This window comes from Python bivittatus, unplaced genomic scaffold (assembly GCF_059951505.1).
Source record: "Python bivittatus isolate LINGU-HERP-01145 unplaced genomic scaffold, Pbiv_v1 ctg000530_np1212, whole genome shotgun sequence".
In the NCBI taxonomy this organism is placed as follows: Eukaryota; Metazoa; Chordata; class Lepidosauria; order Squamata; family Pythonidae; genus Python; species Python bivittatus.
In genome coordinates this window covers 10,393,171-10,416,809 of record NW_028277085.1, presented here as the reverse complement: position 1 = coordinate 10,416,809, position 23,639 = coordinate 10,393,171, and the positions used below count along the sequence as shown (strand labels likewise).

The following is a 23,639-nucleotide window of genomic DNA, read 5'->3' as shown; positions in this document are numbered from 1 at the left end:
TTGTTTTATCCATTAACTTTTAACCATCATAGCTAAACTGAACCTCCATATTCAAAGACAGTTTACCAAAGACTGGTTATGAACCAAGGTCAGCTTTCTAAAGATCTGTTTGAGAACTTCCCAAATAATGGATTGTCAGTCTTTCAAAGCTAAGATGAATGGACTTGGATTGGTCTGGCCCAGCCAGAAGTTTTTAAAAGACATTTAAACTCCTCTTCTGCCCTCCCACAGATATTCTCCAAGTACATAGCCACTTTGTCCAATCTTTATTAAAATGTAGCATTCCTAACTTTGTGGGAATATCTGAACACATCGTGATTGCACAGAAAGAATGATTCCACTTTATTGTTGTTGTTACTGCTTAACAATCCTGCATTAATCTTTCTTATTCATCACATAGTGACCCCCCCTTAAAAAAAAAAAAAGGCTGCCACATTTCACCTACACACAAAATGAACTGCCAGCTGCCAGAGATGTTGGCTGGGTCAGACAGGAGTCATGAGTATTTTCATCTATAATTCCTGGTAGAAATGGTTGCTCCATTAAGCAATAAACATTTTCTGCTCCATAAATCCTGTTTGTGGGTGAGTGTGCATGTGTAAATGATAGATCAACAAACATACCAGCCCCCTCCCCCCCCACAAAACACTCTCAGTTTATGGACAGCCTTTGCAATATTCCTGGAATCCTAAATGGAAAGCAAAGAATTCTCAAAGGGCTATAAGCTTAGTCAGAGAGCTTTTGTTTTGCAGAGCCAAGGTCCTAGATTCAAGCTAAAGGAATCAGGTAGCAGATGATCTAAAATGCCATCCCTCCTTCCTAGAGCCCATTGGGTTCAACTGATGATTTGCTTAATCGTGGTTCATAGACTAAACCACCGTTACCTGGGTTCATGCAACACAATTAAATCTGAAATGTTGGTAGGTAGCCTTATGGAAAGTAATGGTGGGATTGCCCTGAAATGGGTATAGAGAAGCAAGTAAGTGGTGGATGAATGAGACTGGTAGAAGAGATAGCCCTTGGGAGTTGACCTTCCCACTGCAGAGGTAGGTTTTGGGGCGCGGCGGGGGGGGTCTATTCAGCAACAGCAATGCCACTAGTTCATGTTCATCGTTTTAGAGATGAAAAGTGAAATCTCCTTTGTTTGTCATTATCTTACAAAACTGCAAACCTCTGCCTTGAAGGACAGCCTCTTAGAACTGGGGTAGTTAACCAGAGACCCAGGGCCTAATTTTAAAAGCCCTCTGCAACTGAGCAGTGAAAACCCTTAAGCAAAAGCTCTCTGTCCCTCCCAAGGCAGCCAGCTTCTTAGGAGAAAGAGGAATGGATGCCAAGATGAGAAAGAAAATGGAAGAAGAAAAAGGGTTACTAGGAAGAGAGGATATCACAGAACTGATGGCCCACCCAATTTTGACTTCTGCCCCATTCTTCCTTGCTTTAGCTTCTCCGTGTCTCTCTGATAAACATTCACCCCTTAACTGATAAAGAATTCCCCCATCAGGGTTCCACCACCTTTTGGGGGTAGTAGTTTGCATGAGAATCAGGGGTGTCTACGCAGCGCACCTAAAAATAGGCAGCGCTTGGATCACATGGTCATTGCCACCATCTTGACATTTTTGACCCCACCTTGCGGACACCCCTGACGTGAATGAATAAAGATGAAAACAGGTATGACCAAATTAGAAGTGTGCAACAGACGTATCACAGCATAGGCACTACGCCCACATCATGGGCTATATCTAAATTAAAAAAGCCAAAGAGCAGCCGTGGCTGGTGAAGGCTTACTGCCTGAACTGAACTGCCCCATCTCAGTTTAGCCCTCGCTGAGTACGTGGTGGGAAAGCAGCAAAGTCACCCCGTTTCATTCCTAGTCACTTGCTGAAAATTGGCAGTGAGGAAGGAGAGGGTTGCGCAAACCATCTGGTGGGACTGCCTACAGTCGGCAAGCTGTGCACACATGATTTATAATAAAGAAATATGCAGCGATTGCTTCTGGTGGGGGGGGGGATAACATCTGGAGGGATACCTCGAACAGCACGCATTTGTCAGATCATGATTATTATTGTTACTGCCCCCTTTCGCAGTCCAGAAACAATAGCCGGGTTCTATACCCTGTACAGAATTACTGAAATAAAGTCATGTGACGGTTGGAGGGTGTGTTTCCAATTATCGCACTTGAGTCTTTCTGCCAGGCCCGCGAAGACAAACAGCCTTCTGAAGGAGTCTGATTTTTCAGCTTTGTTGTAAGTCCCTTTTAATGTTCTATTTTTTAAAAAATAGTGGTTATTGATGCTTCCCTTTTCCCACCCATAATACTATTGTCCTATTTCTCTGAAAGAAAATGGTAAGATGGGGGAACCTACCAACGGGATGCTTTTAAGACGCATCCGATGCTTTCAATTTAATTTATGGAGGAAAAGATCAAAATGCGGAGTGTGCCAAGCCTGTTGGAATCAGATGCGAGAGGCTGCGTTACAATGCTTGGGCCAATCGGCGGAAAAACCTCGTGTTCTGCCGAAGAGATCTAGTGTTTCCCGCAGCTCCATTAACTCTTGCATTTGGCCTTATGGTTTGCGCAGGAACAGTTTGTGTGTTTGTAAAAATGCTCTGTCTCCGTACCTCCAAATGGGAACCAAATGGGGGCTGCGCCTGGCACATGGGTTTATTTACATATAGAACAAAACAGGTTAGGGTGATTTAGCACAAAAGGGGGGGGGGAGGCAGAGCAATGGGGGAGAGAGATCAGCCAACCAGTTAACATTTGGTTTGGATTACCAAAACAAGGCAAGACAGCTTTGTTCCTGGCAGGCTGGGGACGGGAAAAAGAGAACAAAATGCAGTGAGTACGATATGCTGTGCTGGTTGTACGGTCTAAACACTGCTTATGGATCAGGTGGACCACACGGTCTTTGGAAGCATCAGCATCAGCTTTGTTCCCAACAAGACACTTTCCTTCTGCTGGCCTCATGGTATGTGCGGGTTTGCGTTTGTGTGAAGGGGGGGGTACTAACATTAGATGGATTTTTTTTTCACAATTTCCCCTGCTGTTTAAAAATTAGATTCTCTCCCCCAAAATGTAGAAACCAAGTAAAATGTTTTAATTGTGTGCTAGACCAACCCAATGCATATTTTTTCAGCCCACTTCAACCTGACAGATGAAGAAGTTTTCCAAGTTAAGCTATTAGGAGTAAAAGGACTTATTCAGCCTGAACATGCTTTCTAGCTTCCCTTCTGCTCTTATCCTGTTTCCCTCTTTTCTTCTATAGCATTTGATCTTCATCTTATTCCTTTCCTGCCAAGCCCATTTATCAAATGTTTTCCAATTCCTTTCATCACCTGTTAAGACCTTCCTGGAAAGAGGGACTCAACGCAGTTGAAGAAAATGGCTGGGTGGCTTCAATACAAGGTTATTTTTTGCCCTAAATACTCCTCTTGTAGATAATTCTGCATCTTTGACTTATGATCAGAGGGATATGATTCGGGATTTGATTTATGATTTTTATGAAACCTAAATCATTTATGATTGTATGAATCATCATTTTATGATGTGTGATTTTGATTTATTTGAGGGATTTGATATGATTTGATGTGATTTATGATCAGAGGCATTAATTTCTTTTTACAATAGGATATCTTTTAGGAGGCCAGGATTTAGAATTTAGAGATAAGCTGAATAGTCCTTTGGCAAAGATTTCAGGATGCGGGAGATCCAGTTTTTCTACACAAAAATGTTTCTGTTGATTTGGTTCCTTCAATATTATACAGTAACTTTTTATAATACATGTTGCGATTCTCCAAACCAAAGAAAATCCTCCAACGGGCAAGTTTCAATTTATATTTTATTTTTTAAAGAACAGTAAAAGAGAAAGCTCCTTTGTTTTGACATGTCAAGTTGGATCTTGAAGTTTACTCAAACTTCTCCATCCAGAAATCCTGCAATTATAGCATTTTTTGACAGATGGCCATCCAGTCTGTGTTTATACTTCTCCAGTGAATATGAGCACACCACTTCCCCAGGCCATCTGTTTCAGCGCTGAACACTGAACCTGGAAACTGATTCACACAACACATTAAGCCCACCAAGAAAGTTAACGTGAATGTGTGTGCTTTCAGTCTTACATCCACCCAAACCCATATGGCTCTTGAATCATACTCCATACCTTTTTCTAAGGCCAAGGATCTTGTCTGAACCTGAAAAGACCAATGTTTACTACTAGCACCATCAAGAACTTGAAACAAAAGAAAAATGTTGGTTACAAGTTCTGGTCTGTATGAATTGGAAAAGGCTGGTTAGCTTATGGTTTAATGTAATGTGGGAACTCAGAAAATGGGCTAATTCTGTAACAAGGCTAAACAGGTTGTGTGAGTATGGATTTGATTCTTTCAGAGGGTTGGGGACAGAAAGAGTAACAACTAGAGAGATGAATGAGAAAGATGCCTAGCATGTTTTTTTGGGGGGAAAAAAAAACCACAGAACTACTAGCAACGTGATGCCTCATGACTTGCTGTTTTGGAACTAAAGGCCTCTTGTCTTTAATCAACATTTAGAGGTGGGTGGTTTAGAGAGATGAAACACTTTGCTGATGATTTTATTTTTCTCACTCCCCCCCCCCCCGCGCCTTTCCTCTCCCCTGCATTTCTCTTCCATCTGGATCTTCGTTTGCAGGCGCTGGGGGAAGTGTACCTATCCGGCATGACCAATTGACCAGTTCCTAGGTCTCCAAAAATGGAACGGCATAATAGTGCCAAGGGTCGGAAATCCAAAACGCTGCGCTCCATTTCCCGGTCACTCATCCTGTGCAACGGCAAGACCAGCGATGATGGCTCAAGCCCTGATGACAAATACTCAAACCCCTTTGAGAGCCAAGCCAGCTGGAGTCAGAAAGAACCATGCCCTCAACTTCAGTTTGCGTGCCCCTCACCCAGCAAGGGTGCCACTTCCAGTCCTCTTACGATTGCCAGCGTGGTGCAGCTGAGGACCACGGCCAGCGACAGCTGTAAGAATATGAAAAGGAAGTTCTTCATCAAGGTAGGAGGAAGGTCCCTACCTCTGCCTGACTGTCATTTCCAGACCTTGGATAAGGGGGTTCTTTTTTCCCCCCCTTCTACCACATGTGAACTGCTTTCCAACCAAGGGATTTTGGTGGTGGTGATTCCATTTGAACCAGCGGCAGAGATTGTGCACCCAGGATGTTATGCCCCTATCAGGTTCCTGGCACTTTCAACTTAGAAGGCAACAAGATAATTGCTATGATGCAAAGCTGTTGTAATAGCACACAGAGCAGGAGGAAGCTGAGGTCTGTGCAAAGAGTTTCTCAGCCTAAGCCAGTTCTGTTGTAAAAAGGCGTTGTCCTCAGCATTGGCCATCAGAGCTGAGGATGTTGGAAGCTGTAGCCCAACCTATCTAGGAGGGGCAAAGTAATAGAATTTGGTTTGACAGGCTTTCTACATCACATTTCAGTAGCTCCTGGGCAAAGTGAGTGGAAGGAGACCTCTCTGGCTACTCTTCTGCATTCCTAACCTACCTGCCTTGCCAGCATTATGCTATTTTTTAATCTGTCTGCTAGTATGCAAGATCTTCTTTTTGTTGCCAGCAGCACTCCTTAGCTACTACTGTACCACCATTTTCATAATTTTAAGTATTTGATTTGCATGGCCACACGTTTGGACAAACAGCAATTTAAAAACAATGATAAGAGCATCAACAAAAACCTGAGACAGATCACACTGGCAGCAACTCATATATCCACATCAGTAACCCTCTAAAAACAGGCACACCTAATTTCCTGCCCTGGTGCCTGGAGGAAAAGCCAAGTTTTTAATGTCTTATGGAAGGCCATCAAGCTTGGAGCCATCCAATGTTGAGGGAAGGCCATTCCACAGGACTGGCACAACGGCAGAGAAGGCCCTTCCTAGGTCCCATCACACTTTCTAGGTCCCATCACAAGGTATTGTTTAATTGAAGGAACGCAGAGTATGCCCACCTGTCATTTCTTGTAGGATGGCAGAAATAATTAGGAACAGGAGGTCCTGCAGATAGCCCTGGGCCATGAAGGCTTTATAAGTGATGACCAGCACCTTGAGTTGCACTTGGAAACCTACTGAAAGTTAGTGCAGCTTATGCAGTAATGGTGATACATGGGCATATCGAAGTGCACCCAGAACTATCTGCATAACTGCATTCTGGGCCAGCTGCAGTTTCTGAGTAGTCTCAGAATGTATAATTTAGATGGGAGGTGACTGAGGCAGGAGGGTGTGTGAACCTCCTGATCCAGGAGTGGGCACAATGCCTGTTGCTGTCTATGCCCATAGGGGTCTCTTAAATTGTAAGCCATGGATCTACACCCCAAGGTACCAATCCTTTGGCACCACTACCCCTTAGGGCTGCTACTATGGCATGCATCATGGAGGTTGATACACAACAGTCTGGAGTGGCAATTATTTTTAAAATATAGCGTAGAGTGTTATAACAAAAGCATGGTAGTCTGCATATCTGTCCTCTCTTGCCATTTCTAGTATGAAAGAAAAAAATATCAAATCAGATGAATGTCATAATAAAGCAGGCTTTCAAAGTGCATTGTGGGATCAGAGAAGGTGTTCTGATCTGCACACTGCATGTCTGTATGTTGACCATCTAAATATTACTCTTAATAGAAATAGCAATATTTAGCTCAAGTTTCTTTTCTTTATGTCTTCCCAACCAGGACAGCTGCATTTGGAAGCTCTGCATTGCTACTGGGAATGAGGGGCTGGGAATTCAAGTCTGCAGGACTTCCAATGGCTCTGCTTTTGGTAAAGAATTTATGGTCAGCCATGTGATTGACGGGGGAGCTGCTCAGAGGTATCTTACAAAATTTCATTAGGAAACCACATTATCAAACATATTTAGCTTAGAAAAAAGGTGGTGGTGGTGGTGGTAATGATGGTGATGAAATGTATATCCTATCTTCCTACTTACCTAAGCACTCAAAGTGGCTTAATTCAGGAGGGATATAATAACAAAGTTCAAATTTCTGAAGAACTGTTGCATGAATGATAAAGAAGACTGTACTCTGTTGACCCATGGAATGGGACTAGAATTACTGTGTGGAAAGTGTTGGGGGGAAGAACATGTTAGGAGAAACTTCTCAAGAAGTAATCTTGTGGTCTCCTCTTTGCTGGAGATATTTGAAAAGAGGTTGAAAGAGGTTACCTGCATTGAGCAGGAAGGTAGACTATATAGCCACCAAGGTACCTTCTGTAAAAATGGTGCAGAAAACCAGATTGCTATGGGAACTCTATAAGCAGGACATGAGAAAAGTAGCATTTTCCCATGCACATTGTTCAGCAGAGATATTAAAGATATATTGTGATTATATCAATAGTTTGCAGTTCTCCCATTCTGCAGTTAAACTTATTACACTCAAGCCTGCTTGTATATGTCTCACCTCATTGAACAGATTGAAGAGGGATGTATCATAGATATTCCTTCCTCCCTGATTCAAGCTGTTGCCCAGGAAAAAAGATTGGAGTTACTGCAATTTGCTTTCACCATGGAAGCACTACCCTCTTTCGTAGAGCTCTACTGCATCAACAGAGATATTAGAACATTTGTAAACATGCAGATAAAAAAAAAAAATCCATGGCATCTCAGCAACTTAACCCAAAACTATACAGAGCAAAGAATGAGTAAATCTGTTAAGTACTTCACTATCACATGTTCCTGCCTGTGACCTCAGGCTGACTAAAAAGATTTCAGAATCAGAAGCTGGTTCATTATGTCCCACCGAAATATCCCTTGGCAGTGATCTAGGAGCAATGTTTGCTTGTAAAGAATTTGGCCTCAACCTTGTGGTTTGCAAATGTAATGTAAAGCAACAGCAGATCAAAAAGCAGGGGTCTCCTTGAAGCAGTTGTTGAGAGCTGATAACACTAGTTCACAATCCTGCAGACCTATTGTTGTACTTTCTTGTTTTTCAAGGGATGGTCGCTTAAGCCCTGGTGATGAGCTCTTAACAGTCAATGGGCAATCTCTTAAAGAGCTCTCCAGCAAAGAGGCTGAATCACTCATCCAGTCAGCCAGAGGCTTGGTCAATTTAGTGATTGCTAATAAGGTAAGTGGAAAAGCTGAGACCTCTCTGTCCCACTTAGGGCTGACTCTAGGTTCTGGGAGTTCTCCATGGGGTTCTTTTCACTTTACCCATTATTTCTGCTATCCAAAAGAAATGGACAGGTCAAGAAGTGTCCCAATGTTCTTTCTTCTCTCCCGAGGAAGAAAAACAAGTCAGAAAATGATAGCCCTCTTAAGTATGGTCGGTGGCAGGTGCCAAGAGTGCTGACTCTGATAGAATGCAAAGCTGTAGGGGTTGTATGTACATTCAGTTTGAGGAACCCCAAAGCTTTCCCATTTTCCCCTCCCTTGGCACACTCCTGTGTTTTTAGCTGTCAAACAACCAATAGAATTCCAGGAGACACAACTTTCTTCACTGCTGCATTAGCCTCTTGGGGGAAGCTTCACCAGTTACATTTCTACCTGCCCTGCAACAGAGAAGCAGCCCCACAAGAAAAAGAGTTGGAGATGCCCACCTGCCAAAGTTTTTATTCAGGCATCACAAGGAAGAATAACAGCAATATTCAGTTGACTTAACCAAGACGCCATCTGCTGTAGGAGAAAGGAATTCAGCATTTAAGAAGAAGTCTCTCTGCCAAGAAAGCAGGTCCAGGTTTTGGAAGAACTGCCCCTAAGTGCACTTCCCTGTCATGAGTAACATTTGTTCTCCTCTCTGATATTGCTGCAATGCTTGTGGGCAGAGATAAATCATTGGTGAAAAACCGGGTTGCAGCAACTGCTGCTCCTTGCTACTATTGTCATCTATTCATTTACTCATCCCTCCCAACGTTGCATGAGCAAAGTGGTGGCCACAGCTAAAAGCACATACAGTTGTGCCTATTCCCATTTTGGCTGGATTTAACCTTTTGCTGTCGGGCCTTTTCCTTCTTAGTCTTCCCCATTACACTGATTTTAAATCTGCATTTTCCTTCAGGGCAGGAACTTGGTCAATGATTTGTATTTAGACTTTTGCAGCACACCTGCACCATCTTGTTCATAGTCTCCCAATCTGCCAAGAGACTTTTCTGTTAAACTTCCATTTGTGGGCAATGTGTAAAGTTCAGCTGGTGGAGAAACTCACGCAGCTCATGTCGACAGAGGGCTCTGAACCTCAGTGGCCCAAACTGCACTGGTCTCTCCATCTTTAACATACAGAGGCTTGTTATTAGAGTCTGCCCAAAGGATTAAGAACTCCTTGCATGAACATGACTGGGAAGTGGGGAGGGGTCCCATCTCTTCTCTTGCTACCATTGAGGTCAATGTTTTTCAAAGTTGGCAAGTTGAAGGTGTGTGGACTTCAACTCCTAGAATACTGGCTGGGGAATTCTGGGAGTTGAAGTCCACATGTCTTCAACTTGCCAAGTTTGAAAAACACTGAATTAGGTTGAAAGGGATTAAGCATGTTTTACGTCAATGCCAGAGTGGGCTCCAGTTGTATGCATCAGACAAACACACACCCTACCTTTAAATCATAGTAGGTACTTAAGATGTTCTGGATTTTTTCCCCTCTCCTCCTAGGAATCCTCCAGTTGTCCTCATAAGGAGCAGCCTACTAACCATGACCTGCCAAATGGGTCCGTTCTGCAGACAAAAGCCAAATGTCAGAGGACTCGCAGTAATTCAGCCAGTAAGTTTCTGCAGTTTAGGCTAAGTACAGATACATGCACATGTGTAAATGCACTCAAGAATGGTTCACACATGCTCTCAGGAGGATCCATTCAAAATGGAGCAGTCCAATTATTACCATTTGGGAGATGACCACAAGAAAGAGAAGGAGTCACCTGGACGTGATGGCTTAAAGCAACCCAGTGAGATCATGAAGGAAGTGTGACTGGAACTCTAGGAGGTTCATGAATATCAAATCCAACTGTGCATCCATCTAGCCTCATTTTGTTGACCCTGATTAGCAGTAGCCTTCAGGGGCTCCTGCAGATGTCCTCTCCAACCTCGGCTACTTGATCCTTATAACTGGAGGTGCAAGCAACTTTCTCAATGCAAAACACTGTTTTATTACTAAGCTAAAACACTCCTTCCCTTCACCAGCAGGGAAGATTATCAGGCCATAGGGGTTAAATTAGAAGTGTGCATGTGGGGGTCTCAATAGGACTGATTGTTCCCTCCCTGCCTGTGCTGCCAACTCTTCACCCAGAGACCTGTAGAAATCAGTCAGTTTGTAAGGATTGCAAATATGTAAATTCATGTTGCCTTTCGGCGAACAATTTGGGATTCCTGATTTTTTTTTTGTTAGTTTCGCACAGAATACATGCCAGATGCACAAAAATATCTTCAAGTTCCTTCCCACCCACCCCCCTTAATCTGCCTCATAGAATTGTTAGATGAGGTGGGGGAGTTTTATATATATATATATATATATATATATATATATATATATATACACACACACACACATACATACATACACACATACATACATACACACATACACACACACACACACACACACCATACTACGACAATCTCCTTGGAGAAAAAGATGCAATGCAAATGTAAGGTATAAAAGTAAATACTTTTAAAATCATTTCTATTTTTAACATAGACATTAAACAAATAAAGTGATCCAGAAATAGAACCGGGCAGATTTCTGTTAAAAATGGCGAAATGTTAATGTTCTGGAAAGAAATGCAACCAAGGTGTTTATCTCTACCATCTACTTTTTTCCCCCCTAAGGTGCTAGTCCATACTGGATAGGAGATATTGATAGTTATATGGTAAAGAAATCAGCCTCTCGGTACAGACAGTCCCTTTATAGCAACAGAAAGTCATTCTCTCAACAGCTGGAGAATGCAGCAGGAAAAGCAGCTGTAAAGGTAAGAGGAAAAGGAAATCCACCAGACTGTGGAATGCTCAAGAAATGACAATGCATATGGTGCACAGCTTTCAGGCCAAACATTTCCTTCCTCATTGTGCCTCCAACATGAGCATCTAATGCTTCCCTATAACAAAGCAGCCTGCTTTCCAAAAGTCCCTTTTCTAGTTATCTATGATCTCAAAAGGATGAGGTCACACGTGGATTACTTCTTCGGGGCTCCATGGACAAAGGAGAACAGCTTCTGCATCTCCGAATGTTCTACCTTTCTTTACCATCGGTGTTCCTGAAAAACTGTATATCATCAGTAAAATGCAAATGCTCCTTTTTTGTAGAAGATCCACCGTTTAGTTGCTGGATGAGCAAGTAAGGATTGAAATACAGTCTGAGCCCAAGGGGCCTTTAGGAATTGTCCGCCCAAAGAAATTGGGTGGGTGGTTTTTCTGAATTTATCCAGGGAAAGTAGAAATTCTCCACCAGTTTTTCAAGGGCAGGACACCCCTCTAACTGCCCAGGAGTCTGCTGGAGAGCGAGTATTGTTCAGCGAAAGACAATTTGTTGTGTATGTGTTGTTTTTGCACTTATTTAATTAGGAAGTGGCCATTAACACACATCCCTGGGCTACTTCCTAATTAAATAAATACAAGAACACACTCATCCACCCATGAGAGTTTCACTCAAGGGAAATGCTCCTTCTCTGAAAAGATTTCTAAAAGCACATTCTCTTTTCATTGGTTGAATGAGAATGGTGGGAAGAAGAGGTCGCATTCTCTTCTCTGCATGGCACTAACAGAAACCTTGAGGAGATGTTGATGCAGTAAAGGCACTAAGAGCCCTCCAACTGATGACTGTAGATTGTAACTACAATCATCCTTGGAGTATGAAGAATAATGAACGATACACTGCCAGCATCTAATTCACCGCTCCAGTGTAGGGAAGAATTGTGATAATTCAAATAGAAACACAATTTTTAAAAAAAATTCTCCAGCATTATGTTAACTTTTCCTTGCTGTTTCTTTTACCTGTAGCCCCTTTCCAGATCATCTCGCTCACTAAGTACCGCGCAGCTGATGCCCACGTCTTCAGGTTTACAGGCCTCTATGATCTCCAATATTGTTTTAATGAAGGGTCAAGGGAAGGTGAGAAATTTGCTATATGCCTTTCCTTAGTAATATATGTGATCACTGGGACAGAAAAGGTTGGTCTAGATTCAGAATTTTAAAAATCTATTCTTCCTTTTAGGGAGAGATTGGTCTGGAGAATTGCAACATGGGGTGGAAGATTTCATTTCTGTTTAACGCTCTTTCATCCTAACAGATCAGGGACTGAGTGCAATTATAGCAGTATTATACCATTATCCTTCTTGTTGCTGAAAAGGCATAAAAAAAGAAACTTTTCTAAAGTGAGCTCCTGCTCCGTGCATGCTTCTGCAGTTGGCTACTAGTTTTGTCATGAATTAGACCTCTTCTTCCTTCCAAAAAAAAGTCCATTCTAATTATAAACAGGAAGCGAGAAATAGTTTTTTTCATGCATTTTAAATATTATTGAAAGATGAGGAATTTGAATGGTACAGAATACAAGGAAAACTATCAGGAGCCAACAGGAAGACTGATTCATCCCTAGCTATTTAGAAATAAATTCTCAGTGCCTTTCAGTATTTGGGACTAATAAAAGCACTTTTTTTTCCCTCCAAGAACTTTTCGCAAACGAAGTTGTTTTGATTGCTTGTTTGAGCAGTTAAAAAAGGAGCAGGTGATCAATCAAGTAAAATGCTCCCTCTGTTCCCCCTCATTAGGGACTGGGCTTCAGCATTGTGGGTGGTCAAGACAGCATTTATGGTCCCATTGGCATCTATGTGAAGACAATTTTTCCTGGGGGAGCGGCTGCTGCAGATGGAAGGTTACAAGAAGGTAGGATAATGTTGTCCCTGTATTTAAATGAGTTGGAACTAGACAATTTGGTTTGCAGAACAGAAGCTACAAAAGCTACAGAAGTTACAGAAGATAAGGAGACACATATCCAAGTTCTGTAAGCATCTGAAGGTCTATCATGAAAAAAATAGACTTGTCTTCCATTTCTTATCAGTTTCTGGGTGCTTTCACAAACATGATTGTCATCTCTTGGCTTTAAATTATTGTAAGCTTGGAAAATTCAGTTCTCTGAGAATTCTGATGCAAATTGATGCATAGGCTAACACAGAGTTTGGAGCATAATTCTTCTTCAGCTGCTACCCCATCTTTCTCAACTTGGATTTCCACCTTGAGTTTAAAAAAAAACTCCCAAAATGTATTTTAAAATATGCATTTTTAAAAAAATACCAATATGTCCAGAAATGTGTATATTTAGATAAAATGCATTTAGCAGTTACTATTTTATGTAATAATAATATACACTGTATGTAAATAGGTTGTTCTGAACATCAATGCAGATTTTTAACTTGCATATTAATGCAGAAAACAGAACAAAGTAAGCTTATGAACAAATTTACAAAAAAATAGTTGACTATAGCCTTAATTTCTAGTAGTTTTGACCTAACATATAGCTAACAAATGGGAAAAATGTGTGTGTATTATATTCTGTTTAGAAAATATATTCTAAACAGAATATATTTTCAGATTCAACAAAATCTGAAAATAAACCCCATAAACATCATGGAAAGGCTGGTGAACATGCCAAAAACGAGTGAATAAAATTGTTTATTTTGACTTAACAGGAGATGAAATCCTAGAACTGAATGGAGAATCGATGCATGGACTCACACACCATGAAGCCTTGCAGAAATTTAAGGTTATGGCCCTATGCAATGTTCTTTCACCTACATGAATTATTATTATTATTACTATTATTATTATTACTATTATTATTATTATTATTATTATTATTATTATTACTACTATTATTATTACTACTATTATTATTCAGCTCACAATGCTTCCTTATTTCTAGCAGGCCAAAAAAGGTCTCCTTACACTCACAGTTCGAACGAGTTTCAGCACCCCATCTTCTGCCACTAGCTATTTATCGTCCCACCTTTGTCGTTCACTAAGTACCAACATGTGCATCACCAAGGAGCACAGTTCCTTTGGGTCAGAAAGTACAGCCTTTCCTCTGAATACCATGAACCCCAATGACAGGATCATGATGGAAGTTTCCTTAAATAAAGGTGAGCAGTAAACATAACCAAACAGCTGAAAATAACCAAGCATTTTCAGAATAGACTTGGCTCAAATTTGTTGTAACTCTGAGCCCTTTTTTCCTTCTCTTTGGGTAATGCTGTGCCAAAATATCACCTGTGTTTGGCAGGAGTTGGGAGAGCAATCATTGTACTACAGGAACTGAGTTCACACAAAATATGACCTGTTTGGCTAGCCTAATATGTCTACTCAGCTGTTGTAACTTGCAAACCAGGCTTGTGTCTTAATATGTGGGTACTATTCTGGCATGTGAAACCATGACAAAGCAAGCCACAGTTTAGCACATTGGGTGCACCAAGCCTCCAGGCACGCATGCAGAAATGCTGAGTGTCGAGGACAGAAGCAAGGCTGACACTCAACATTGACATGGAGTTGACTGTACGGGGTTCTTTCTTAATTATTTGAATAGCTCATTTTCTCTTTGTCTTCCATTATCTTTCTAATATGTGTCCCGCAGAGGCTGGTGTGGGCTTAGGCATTGGCTTGTGCAACATCCCTTATTCCCGGTGCATTTCAGGAATATTCATCCACACTCTTTCTCCTGGCTCAGTTGCTCATCTGGATGGGAGGCTCAGGTATTTATTTTTATTTTTATTTATTTGTTGGATTTCTCCCCCGCCCATCTCCCCCACAATAGGGGACTCTGGGTGTCTTGGTATGCCAAGACTGAATGATTTCCAAAGCATTCTGACATCCCTTTCCCACTTTTTCAGAAGGCGAGAAGTTACAGTGCCAGGCTTGGCTTGTCATTCAAAGGCCAACCCAACTCTGTGCCTGAAAAGAGGGGCGCTCCTTACAGCCATTATTGGCAAACTCAATTCAGCCGCATGCATTGCAAAACACTCTGCAATTCTTTATTTCTTCCCTACTTAAACTTGAAATGTTTCAATATTGAATTTCCCCTGCAAAGTGAAAGGCCAGACTGTAACAGTGAAAGAAACTGCTGGCCCAACATAGCTGCTATATGTTATGCTAAAGGTCTGTTTCCTGCAAAGCAGAACATCCGGAGAAAGTTTAGAGAAGTAACAATAATATGAACGCAAGATCGGAGCATGAGTACTTGTTCTCTGTGTTATGACTCAATCTTAGTCTAACCCAACTCAGCTGAGCCTCCATTTGTTTTGCACTTTCATGAAACTGGGCAGGATTAGGGCTGCTGCGTGCTGCAGAGAGATTAAATCTCCCTATTATAGTGCTTTGTTTTCTAAAATTTGCTCCCTCCCGAAAGAGAGAGAACTGCCATTGACCTTCGAATAACATGCTAAAATAGGTTGGGAGGTGGATTAGCATGTCATATAAACACAGTGACCCAATCATCTAGCCTAGAAGGAGTTAGTTTTAGCCTCAGATAAAATAAATGTGAGAGCTGGTTTTCAAATCAGTAAGATGTCTAGTAGCTGTTTCCAAAGCAATCAACAAAGTAAGGGCTGCCCCACCTTCACAAATGAGATAAGTCCCCTTTCGATCAAAAAGAGTATGAGAAAAAAACCCTGAAACTTGTTGCCTTAATCTGCCTATATATGGATCACTCATTTGGAAGTAGAGTACTAGCTAGAATTCTTTGGGCTTGAGGCTCCCTGTGCAAAGTCATAATGTACCATACAGAAATTATAATAGTAATGTCTAAGGTCTGCAAAAATATATAATGTTGATAATGCTGGTCTTAACATTTCTTTTTCTTTTCAATGGCAATCTTGTTGAAGAGGTGGAGATGAAATAGTAGAAATCAATGAGGCATCAGTTCAAACAATGACCCTTAGTGAAGTTCATGCTGTTTTAAGCCACTGCAATCCTGGCATTGTGCAAATTATCATTAGCAGGCATCCTGATCCACAGGTAAGATGGAAAGTGAATGAAACTCCTATATTTTGATGATTCCCAAGCACTGGGACAACTGCCGTAATAACCCTCCCCCCAAAGTCAAAAAAAAAATTTAAGTACCAAGAAGATCTTGTTGGCAAAGTCTTTCTATTTAGGAGGACCTAAATCAGGCCTGGGTGTCATCAGGGACCTGCTGGGGCCTATAGCCTTGCAAGGGTGTCCACCATCACGCTTTTGAACCTCTTGGCCTTTCTTTTTCTTTCCATTTTTTGTCCCTCAACAGCAACCATGTAGCTTAACTCTTACTGCTTGAAATTAATATTGTGTAGCACTTCAAAACTGAAGGGGAAAAGATGTTTCAGAGTGCATGGGACATGCTTAAAGCAACTGCATATCTTTTCTGGGAAAAAGATGCAGTAGTTTTAAGAAGTTGCAGCCAGTTCTAACACTGTCTTCTCTGAAGTATCTTGTTGTTTTTTGGATCCAAAGTGCTGTAAAGCCATATATAATATTTGCCTGGGCAAGAATGGAGATGGTCAATTTGCCTTAGATCAAATGAGAAGCCAAAAAGTTGATTTGTTAACAAGTCTTGGCATGAATTCATTCTGCATTGAGTAACCCCCCTCAGATATCTTCATTTAAACATTGGGCAAAAAGACTGAACTTCAGAATTTAATAGTGAAACCCACCCAAAGTTCCAGGGAAAACTTAAAAGTAGTTGTTGTGTGATTACAAAGTATTGAAGAAATGGAAATAAAGGCAGTCTTTTGCCAGACTTTAAAATTTTCAGCATGGTTTGATGGCCTGTGGCATATTGCAGGTTTCTGAACAGCAACTAAAGGATGCTGTTTCCAATGCCATGGAAAACAACAAGTTTGAAAGAGAGAAGTTCCACTGGAATGCAGAAGGTAAGGAATTTCCCCTCTATTTAGATATGAAGTATTTGGCATGTTGTTTAAGTATCCAGCCAGGCCAGATCAGATTAGAGACCTTTCTGGTCCAGCAGCCTCTTACCAGAGTTGGTACCCAGATACCACAGAGAGAGAACTGCAGCTTCTGGGACAAAATAGCAAACAATTCTGAGCTGCAGTTTTTAAAATATGATCCAGCAATTGCCTAGATCTGGACTTAAACTGATCCGGGGATGTTTCTTCTTTTTGTTTTCACAAGATGTAAAATAGGCTTAGAACTTCCGGAAAATGAACATTTTGTATCATACATCCCTCCCCAGCCCATCCAAAGCCAGAAAAATTGGACTGAAATGCGTCTTCTTTGATAATATCATTGCATCATAACATTGAGGACCTTTGAGGCTTTCAGACCCTAAAGTAAGACATGACTCCCCTTGTGATAGGAAGCATCTTCACCTTCATTAAGGAAACCATAACTCTTCCGTGAGCAAATTTAACAGAAGAAAAAAATAAATGTGGCCATTATTTTTGTATTAGTAAAGCCAGACATTAATTTTAGGTGGAATGAGAAGTAAAATCAGATGCCATATTGGACAGAGTTACCAGCGACTGGAAGGAATTTAGATTAGTTCCTTGACATGCGGTGATCCAGTGGAGGTTTTTAAACTTTGAACTGCAGCCTCCCAGGTCATAACATAGACCTTTTGCACATTTGTTCATGTTTTACTATGCAGGTGGCTGCGTTAGAAAGGGCCACTGAGAGTCCTTAAACAAATCCCAGGCCCTTTGGGGTGCATGGAACTATTTGTGAAGTTTTTTGGATTCTAGCCATTATGTTATTTCTCTCCCCTGCAGTGTTTGACTATGTCCATGTTTTTCTTTTAATGAAGGTGGCAGTTGGCTTAAGAAAGCTCCCTGTGAAAAATACTCGGAGAAGAATGATGCTCACCTTAGCCATCATTCTCAAAAGCCAATGATCCGTTCCAGCAGTGATAGCAGTTACAACCCCAGGTCATCTTGTGGAAATAGCCTGCTTTATCAGTTGACTGATTGCCAAGGCAAAGAACACCATCTTGATGTAGCAATTACCCAACCACGAGGCTCCCTGCATTCATTTCCCAAAACAAGTTTAGGAAATGAGTCCTCCCCATCAGTATCTCAAGAAGTCAGTCCCCTTTCACCAAATACTATAAAAAAGTGCACAGAGATCCTGGTTAGAAAACCCAGGTCATTCAAACCCAAACCTCCACCAAGGAAGTATTTCAAACAGGATTGTCCTGACAATGAGCAAATAATCAGAGAGATGAAAGAGAGACCTGCCCTGCGTGAGGGCGAAATCCCACCATCTTCAAACACTCAGGTAAGGCAAACTTCTGGTGGACAGAAGGGGCTAAAAATACCAGCAGCAGATATGATTGAACACTGCAGCAGGATGAGCACCAATTAAGTACATCCTTCTTAAACAATGAAGAAGGTGGTGTCTTTGGAATAGTGCTCTGGCTAGAGTTGGGCAAAAGCACAAGGAGACAAGGTTTTAATAATTTTAGGTGGGGTGGTGAGAATTACTTTTTTGTCCTCTGACCCTGCTGTAGCAGTAAAAATGAGGTTGCCTTGAAGGAGCTGAGATCCTAATAGGGCACCCGAAAGGAGACCAGTTCAATGCTGAACGCAAATCACATAGTCATTTTTCCTAGAGCAGGGTTTATAGCCACATTTTAGAGAGTAAGTTTACCTTTTTGAGGTCACAAATATAGTATGCAAGGCTGGAGTGTGAACCTCAAAATGGGTTCTATGTATTTTAAAACCAGTGCATTGAACAATGAATTAAAATGCATTTGCAAAACAAGGAAATAAAGCTCCCTGAAACAGCTCCTCTCAAAACAACCACCACCTCTGGGGACAAGCAATGCCTACTGTGGACCTTTGTGTCTCCCCCTCCCCAAAATAAAGTTTGAGAAGCATATGGTGGGAAAAAGGAGCTGCACTTTACCCTTGAATAGCCAGAGCACAGAAATGGAAAATACTAAGTGATATACACAAAGCAAGCAAAACAGATAAAACCAGTGATGCGAGGATGGCAGGAAACCACCTACATTTGCAGAACATCAGAAGTTTCAGAGTCAAATATGGTATAAAAGATTCTGGTCTTCCTTCTAATGCTGTATTTTTTTAAAAAATGCCTCCACAGATATTCATAAAGATGAATAGATAATCTAGAATAATATCTACGTCTTGTCCACATCTTCATAATCCAAGGGTGGATTTTTTTAAAAGGATCTACCCTACCTAATGGCATTTACTATATTAGAAACTCAGCATTTAACGTTTTAGCGGTGTATGAGGTATATAAGAGCCAGCTGGGTGTAGTGGTTAAGGCAACAAGCTAGAGACTGGAAGACCATGAATTCTAGTCTTGCCTTAGACAAGAAGCCACCTGGGTGACCTTGGGCCAGTCACACCCTCTTTCAGCCCTAGGAGGAAGGAAATGGCAAACCACTTCTGGAAACCTTGCCAAAAAAACTGCAGGGGCTTGTCCAGGCAGTTGTCAAGAATCAACACTGACTCAAAGACACACACACACACACACACACACATTAGGTATATAGTTTCTGTGGCACATTTTTCTAACAGAAATAAAAACAGCTGATGTTATTTAGTCTTTCAGGAATGCAAAGAAATGGCACTTGAAATTCACAGATACCGTTTATGGGCAGAGAAACTAGGACACCATTACACATATTTCTTCAGTAATTTTCCAAGGGTGGAGATGTCCATCAAATGTGGTAATAGCTCCTTCCTTCCTTCCTTCCTTCCTTCCTTCCTTCCTTCCTTCCTTCCTTCCTTCCTTCCTTCCTTCCTTCCTTCCTTCCTTCCTTCCCTCCCTCCCTCCCTCCCTCCCTCCCTCCTTCCCAGAACACATTAACACCTCCCTTACAACTTAGTTTAAGGTAAAAACTATATCATATTAGGGCACTGCTATACAGTTCTGTTTTGATGGGGTCAAAGAAATAGTGACAAGTGAGAATCAGTTTCAGTAATTTGTGAAGTTTCATCTTGTGTGCAGAGGGCCACAAATGAGATAATTAAATATGTAAGACACGAAGGTAACACTTAGGCTCCTGCAGTGATTAGCTATTCTGAGGCAAAGAAATTCCACTTCTGCTCTAAGGTGCACAACTCTGCTCTTAAAAAATAGCAAAGTCTTTAGAATTACTGCAATAGAAATTTATGAGACTCATTCTCCATTCTCCTTTGATTTATCCCAAATACCCTATTGAGACTAGAATTAGAATTTTCTTCCCTATCTACCCAGATAAAAATATGAGCACTTAAGATATCAGATGAAACTAAACTATGAATTAGATATCCATGAGGTTAGTCACATACAGACATTTGAATAGCTTGACTCGGCATGGCTTGGAGGTTTACAGCCATCAATGTAAGACCTGACTCCATTAGAAAGCACTGCCTTTGAAAATATAGATTTGGCCTGTTACTTTTCTAAGTTAATTTGTGCTGAAGAGCCTTCTTTGAAACACAACTGTTTCCTGACCCTATTCTCAGCTTGGTTGAGAATTTCTGTCAAATTTCTCTTCATGGGTTTTTTGAGATGACGTTCTTGCTGGAGTGACGATGCCTGTTTTCTCTTTCATGTCTTTCCATCACACTGGAACATTCCAGGTTTCCCCCATCTGAAAGAATCCCACAGAAGGAGTTCCCTGTTGATGTCTTCCTTTGGGGTTGAATGGAAGCATGGGAAGCCAAGGAGTAAACCATTAAGGGTTGTACAAGAAAAGAAAAGACACTCACACACAGCCTTCTGAAAATTAAAGAAGGGCAAGAACATCACACTTCACCCAAGAACATTTCACTGACATTCTCTTCCCCTTTGAAAGAAATTTCAAAGCAAATTTTCTGTTATTACATGGAATGAGAACTGTAGGGAAAAAAAAGAAAGAAATTTTCAGCCTAATCTGTGCCACTGAAAGCATCCTTTGTATTTTTCCAGGAATAGAAGTACATGTATAAGTGGAAATCCCTACTCTGATTTCATAGAAATGCCTAGGAATTGACTGCAAACAATTCTTTGAGAATTTTGAAAACTTTGGCAGAAAACTGATCTATGAATATGGTACAGAAGACAAGAAATCCCTGCTTTCTAACCCTGTGATTAGATACAAATCAATGTTAAACTAAATCCCAACTGACTGCTATTGAACACAGATCCTAATGGCATAAGGCTGGACTAACAACATCATTGGTCAGACTGAAAACCCAGCCTGGTTTTGTGCTGAGTCCCAGGGAAAGCTTTGTATGTTTCTCTAGATGAAACAGCTCAAAGGTACCAGAGAATGCAGTTTGATGCAACTAAGTGTTGTCAGCTTTGTGCTTCCTGTTTTGTCGACAGGAAGTTGGGGACCTGCTGCGGCTGAGAAATAAGACGGTTGTAACTCATGGTACATTGGCAAGTTCTTCAGCTCCACGAGCTGCAGAACAGCTGAAGGTGTCCTTAGGAGCTGCAGATCACGAAAAGAAAAACAACAAAGGTAAGATATGATTCTGTGCAATGGTCAGCCAGTCCTAACTAAGGAGTCTCCTTTGGAGTGGGAGGCAGGAATTATTTTGCAAATTTCAGTTTTGCAACCCAGGCTAGTGAATGTTAGTCATGATTAACACTGCAGGTTGACAGGCAGTTTTCTGCATGCATGTGAATAAATCTGTCCAGGATTGCATTAAATAATCAGTAAATAAATGTCCTGGGATTATCTAACTGCACAACTGTATACACATGTACTTAGAAGTCTCTCAGCTGGAGGCACACCTGATCTTTGTCTGGGCTCAGAAGCTAAGGAGGGTTGGGTTTTGTTAGTCCTTGGACTGGAGATCACTAGGAATTTCCATGGTACACAAACTTGAAATTTGAAAAAAAAAAAAAAAAAATCTGAAGAAGATAATGATTTTGCTCCTATATTGCTGCCATAAAAACTGCATAGACATTTCCATATAGCTAAACTTGAAAGAGATTTTCTCTTTCTTTTACTTACTTAGAAATAAATTTGATTCATTTCAATAGCATTCATTCATAGGGATAGGGCTGCAAGATGGCAGTTGTAGGGCTCCAGGACTTTCAGTGGGACATTTAGCCCAATTTTTGCACAGTGACTTAGGAGTAATTGAGTTTGGTGGACCTGGCTCTCAAGCATGCACAAACTGTAATCATGTAGGGCAATTTTGTATTCAGAGTGATCACACTGGTGAGAGCTGATATTTTATTAATCATATGATGCATCTTAGTATTTTCTGCAACTCAGGGAAGACAGTCTCATCAGCTACAAGGCCTGCGCTCAGAAGACAAGCGAGGGTGGATTATAGCCTTGAGACAACAACTGAAGATCCTTGGGTGAGAATTTCTGACTGCATCAAAAGCTTATTTAACCCCAGCATGGCTGAAGAAAGCTGCACCTTAAACGTGCATCATGGCATCAAAAACAAAAATGGCGATCCAGCCTTGCATAGCTCAGGAACAGTCCTGCAGCCCTCAGACACAGAGGACAGTGATCCCAAAGTTTCTTCTTTGTCAGAGGAAGGTGACTTTGTGAAGAAAGGTCCACCGGTAGCACCAAAACCAGCTTGGTTTCGTCAGAGCCTCAAGGGATTAAAGAAAGGAAATTCAGACAGGACATCTCTCAGAAACAGCAGCACTGACCATCAGAGCATGTCTGACAATGAAGTGGGCTCCATTTGCAAGGTCATCCGGACATCTCCTAGAGGATCATCAATAAAGCAAAGAATAAGCTCCTTTGAAAATTTGGGCACTCCTCAGTCTCCTGAGAAGGGAACTAGAAAGCTGAGTCCAAAGCTGTCAGTTCAAAAAAACCAAGCTTCTAGTAGGCAGGATTCCAAATCTGCTACATTTGATCCTAACCAAGCATCCACCAGTAACATTGACAATCAAGGTTCTGAAAGCACTCACCTTCCATCATCTCTAGAACAAAGTCAAGTCAAGTCGTCGTCTTCCTCTGCAGATCAATGTGCTCCGATTCCAAAGATGAGCAACAGCACCCCCACTGACTCATCTTTGAATTTTCCAGACTCACAAAATACAGAGTCCAACCCACAAGTCACAAAAGCACAGAGTCAACGAGCACGGAGCTTTCCACTCACTTCATCTCAGACATGTGAGATGCTGAAAACCAGCGCTGAGGGAGAAAAATATAGCAAAATCTATTCCATTAGCAACCACTTCTTGTCAGCTTTGATGAAATCCTTAGATGCCTTTCCTCAGTCTCCTCTGTGTTCCAGGAAGAGCCCTGGAAACTCACAGGATGGGATTTCTGAATCCTGCACAGAAGAAAACAGGATTGCTCTCTCACAAGCAAGAGAAGTTCAGTCTATGGACACTGGCTTTTCTCTTAAGTAAGGTCTTTCTGTTTGCAATTTTTAAATGTGTATTTCTTTCCAGTAAAAAGAAAAAAATCCCTTTGATTTAGCTTTTGCTTGGCAGTTTAAGTAAACTTTTGTACAAATTCACATATAATACTAAGCTATCCTGTGATTTTGTTTTTTGGCTTAGTATGATGCCCCCACTTACCTATGTTGGTGTAGTGTTATTGGTAAACTAGGCCCTTTAGTTACGTTCAACAAATCATGGTTTAAAAAAATCTGGCTTAGCATGCTGCACCTTTCAAAGTTTTATCCACAGTTTTACTCACAAGGGAAAGTACGAAGTCTTGTTCAGGCCATCCATGCTAAGGATAATGGGATGTTTCAGACCTTCTCTGAAAAGGTAGAATAAT

At 41.2% G+C, this 23,639-nt stretch overlaps 1 protein-coding gene across 1 annotated transcript in view; it reads left to right on the top strand.

Moving 5' to 3' along the window:
* The first annotated feature begins 2,749 nt into the window (after positions 1-2,749).
* Positions 2,750-23,639, top strand: part of IL16 (interleukin 16) — a 28,136-nt gene continuing 7,246 nt past the window's right edge. The window contains exons 1-16 of the mRNA XM_025173962.2: positions 2,750-3,406; positions 4,667-5,029; positions 6,705-6,841; positions 7,961-8,093; positions 9,608-9,716; positions 10,778-10,917; positions 11,945-12,055; positions 12,712-12,826; positions 13,630-13,703; positions 13,866-14,079; positions 14,568-14,685; positions 15,814-15,946; positions 16,752-16,839; positions 17,733-18,202; positions 21,251-21,389; positions 22,155-23,259. Coding sequence (XP_025029730.1) covers positions 4,727-5,029; positions 6,705-6,841; positions 7,961-8,093; positions 9,608-9,716; positions 10,778-10,917; positions 11,945-12,055; positions 12,712-12,826; positions 13,630-13,703; positions 13,866-14,079; positions 14,568-14,685; positions 15,814-15,946; positions 16,752-16,839; positions 17,733-18,202; positions 21,251-21,389; positions 22,155-23,259 — 3,389 coding nt within the window. The 5' untranslated portion in view covers positions 2,750-3,406; positions 4,667-4,726. The remainder of the gene's footprint in view (positions 3,407-4,666; positions 5,030-6,704; positions 6,842-7,960; positions 8,094-9,607; positions 9,717-10,777; positions 10,918-11,944; positions 12,056-12,711; positions 12,827-13,629; positions 13,704-13,865; positions 14,080-14,567; positions 14,686-15,813; positions 15,947-16,751; positions 16,840-17,732; positions 18,203-21,250; positions 21,390-22,154; positions 23,260-23,639) is intronic.